A 3,215-nucleotide genomic window follows, 5' to 3' on the forward strand; every position below is an offset into this window, starting at 1 on the left:
ACACACGCACGCACACACACTAAAAACAGCAGCCCTGTCACCCCAAGCAGAATAAAGGGAATCAAAGGATTTTTCCCTTAAATGGACTAATTTTCTCCTTGAATTATGAAAGTAATGGCTAGGTAACAGCCTGTGCTCAGTACCCAGCCGGCTTAATGCTTCCTAAATCCTTCCACGTGGCTCCACTAGTCCTGGCAATTAGGCCTCATTATAGCCTCATAAAGGCCTCTCGTTTGTGGGATTACTTAATAGACAATGAAATTTTTATCGTGCAGAATTATGGAAGAGGTGGGGGCAGAGGGGAAAAAAAATAATAATATTAGAGCTGAGCGTGGTGCGATGAGGGCGCGCGCCACGCATCATTCCGCTCGGCTTGCCGCCTCTCCTCCTCCTCCTCCTCCTCCTCACCTTCCCCCCTCCCCTCCTACCCTGTGTCAGACTGTTATCTGTACCGCAACAACTCCACCCTGTCAAACGCGCGGGATTCACTTTGTTAGTGCAATTACCGCCCGCGTGACAGACAAGTTTGTTTTCTCGTCATTATCCCCGGTTGGATTTTAAAGACTTTGTAATTTTTATCTCTCTGCTCCTCTGTCTCCTCCTCATCCGCCTTGCTCCTGCTCTTCAGCCAAAGTGCTGCACAATTCAATACGAATCAGAATCTTTTGCAGGTGGCGATTAACCAGACAGATAAAGCTTTTGGGCTACACCTGACAAAAAAAAAAATGTGGTGTTTGAGAGTGTTTCTGTGTCTCGGCTTAAACTGACGCACATGCAGCAGCCGCCGCCTCTTGTCTGGAGGTCCGCAGCGTTTCTTGGCAGATGAAAGCAGCGGCTAAAACCTGCCGGTGACCCGCCCTGCGGTTCTAACTCGCTAATTATCGTCACAAGATGAGGGATTAGCGCATTTCTGGAATAGCTGCCTGTTTACCCCCGCACAGTGCGGCCATTATAAACACTTTCTAATTGAATCCTAATCGCCATCGAATAACCGCGGCCCAGACTCGACACTCCTGGGTTCATAATTCTTTAATTGCCGGAGGTGGAATAACCTGGTGCAGCCGGATTCCACGTATTATAACGGCTGGGGAGCAATTAGTTAGAAATAAAGTCCCGTGCAGATTTGCTGTAAATCGCATTTGGTGGGAACATTTTATTGTGGAATAACCTTGGGTTTAAGGAAGGAGGTGAAATAGCCATTGGAGTAAGGTTACATTCGCTTGAATTATGTGAATTTCAATGGGGGGGGGGTAATTTAAAAAATAAATAAAATAAAACTCTGGCTGGGTAAAAAACATAGTTATCTGCAATTGTGAAATAATTAATGATACAATAAGTAAAGTAAAGTGAGTAATTTGTTAACTGGTGCGAAACCTTGTTAAAAAAGAAATTTAAGATAATTTTTCACTTCAATTTTTTTTCTCCCAAAAAATGTTTTTATTCCAAGTTGTCCGAGTCCTGCTCGGAGGAGATTAAAAAGCGTTACATTCAAGTTGTGATTGGAGGCCCACTGAGACATCACGTGGTGCGGGTCGCTGACAGTATAAACCCCCTTGTGGCAGGGTGCGCACGTGGGTGACGCTGCAGGGCCAGCCCTCTTCGGGCTCCCTTTTGTTGAAGCATCAAACATAAGCACCTTTGGAGATCCCGAGGGGTTCAGATGTAGCAGCAGCCGTCGTCCTGCGCACCGGGAGCCTCTCCTTCGAACCGAGCAGCACGCAGCCATGTCCAGGTCCTTCTACGTCGACTCCTTAATCATCAAGGACACGGTGCGTCCGGCACCGGCCGACCATCCGGGGAAAGACTTCCTCATTCCCATCAGCATGCACTCGCCGAGCGTCATGACGGTCACGGCTCCGGTGTGCCCGTCCAGGAAGAGCGGCGCCTTCTGCGTGTGCCCGCTGTGCGTCACCTCCCACATCCACTCGTCCCGCAGCGGCATCCCCATGCTGAAGGGCCAGTTCCCGGCGGCGGAGGCGCAGTTCTGTCACAGGCTGGCGCACCAGCAGTCGCCGGCGCTCGCGCACCCGGGACACACACCTGTCTGCGCGCCCACCTTCAGCGTCACAGACCCCAGGAGATACCACTGTCTCTCCATCGGTAAGCCACCTGTTTGTTCCAGCCTGCCGCTGCGTCTTCGAGCGAGACCTGTGGCTTTTTACGCACGGATTTTACGCGCGGTAAGTTTAGGACAACAACTCATTATTTTTTTTTGTTTCTCTCCCTCAAAACAGGCGCCTCGGACAACAGCCACATACAGAACGGGAAGCGGATGCGCACGGCGTTCACGAGCACGCAGCTGCTGGAACTGGAAAGGGAATTCTCCACGAACATGTATCTGTCGAGACTGAGGAGAATCGAAATCGCCACGTACTTGAACCTGTCAGAGAAGCAGGTGAAGATCTGGTTCCAGAACCGCAGGGTGAAGCACAAGAAGGAGGGCAAGGCCACCCAGAGGAGCGCGCACAGCGGTTGCAAGTGCGCCAGCGGCCACACAGACTATTCCAGGTCGGAGGATGAGGAGTCCCTCTCTCCCGCTTCCGCCGAGGAGGAGAAGGAGGTGTCACACATCTGAAGGCAAACTTCTCCACAGCTCCTGGCACTTACCGCTGCTACGGTTTCGGGGTCACGGCGTCGAGGTCTGGGCCAAAATCTCCCGCATGAATATAAAGTTTCCTCCTCAAACTTCGTCCGATAAACTTCACCCTTCGTCATAAATAATAATAATAATAATAATAATAATAATAATAAATAAATGTGTGAATATATATTGTGAAATACTGGGTCACTTTACCTGCTGTTTTTTGCCAATAGACTGACATATTTTGACCCCTTCAGGATCTGCCGAAACCGGTTAATAATCCCCAGTAAATGTTTTTGCCTTGTACCGCCTGAGATCCCGTCCCTGCCGCAAGGCTGTGCGTAAAATGGGCCCAACTTTTTTTTTGTGGAACCTGCACGCAACAATTTGTACACTATGTATATCTGTATTTATTGTAATAAACACGAGTCAACCTGAAAAGTTGTCATTGTTTTGCCTTTTTTCTATGAAGAGCTGAAGATGCAAAACTGTTTAGATGATAAAAAAAAATAAAAAAATAAAAAAAATACCCAACTGACACTGGGAAACAGCACTACAGAGATATTTACGTGTTTTAAGTGAAATGACACAGACAAAATGTCCCTAATAATTACAAAACGTATAGAGAGTAGGG

General features: G+C 48.3%; 1 protein-coding gene across 1 annotated transcript; it reads left to right on the forward strand.

Annotated features, from left to right (window-relative positions):
- The first annotated feature begins 1,588 nt into the window (after positions 1-1,588).
- On the forward strand, positions 1,589-3,009 carry gsx2 (GS homeobox 2). The gene is made up of 2 exons (XM_076039311.1): positions 1,589-2,100; positions 2,235-3,009. Exons 1-2 carry the CDS (start codon positions 1,725-1,727, stop codon positions 2,573-2,575), a joined length of 717 nt encoding a protein of 238 aa, XP_075895426.1. The 5' UTR covers positions 1,589-1,724; the 3' UTR covers positions 2,576-3,009.
- Positions 3,010-3,215: the final 206 nt, after the last annotated feature.

This window comes from Nelusetta ayraudi, unplaced genomic scaffold (genome assembly GCF_046127955.1).
Source record: "Nelusetta ayraudi isolate G7.1 ecotype Tasmania unplaced genomic scaffold, CSIRO-AGI_Nayr_v1 ptg000059l, whole genome shotgun sequence".
NCBI classification, from domain to species: Eukaryota; Metazoa; Chordata; class Actinopteri; order Tetraodontiformes; family Monacanthidae; genus Nelusetta; species Nelusetta ayraudi.

What these genes read in the sequence shown, in the direction of transcription:
- gsx2 (XM_076039311.1), top strand. Translation starts at nt 1,725, where the DNA reads ATGTCCAGGTCCTTCTACGTCGACTCCTTAATCATCAAGGACACGGTG. An exon ending in ATACCACTGTCTCTCCATCG is followed by an intron (nt 2,101 to 2,234) that starts GTAAGCCACCTG and finishes CCCTCAAAACAG; the next exon opens with GCGCCTCGGACAACAGCCAC.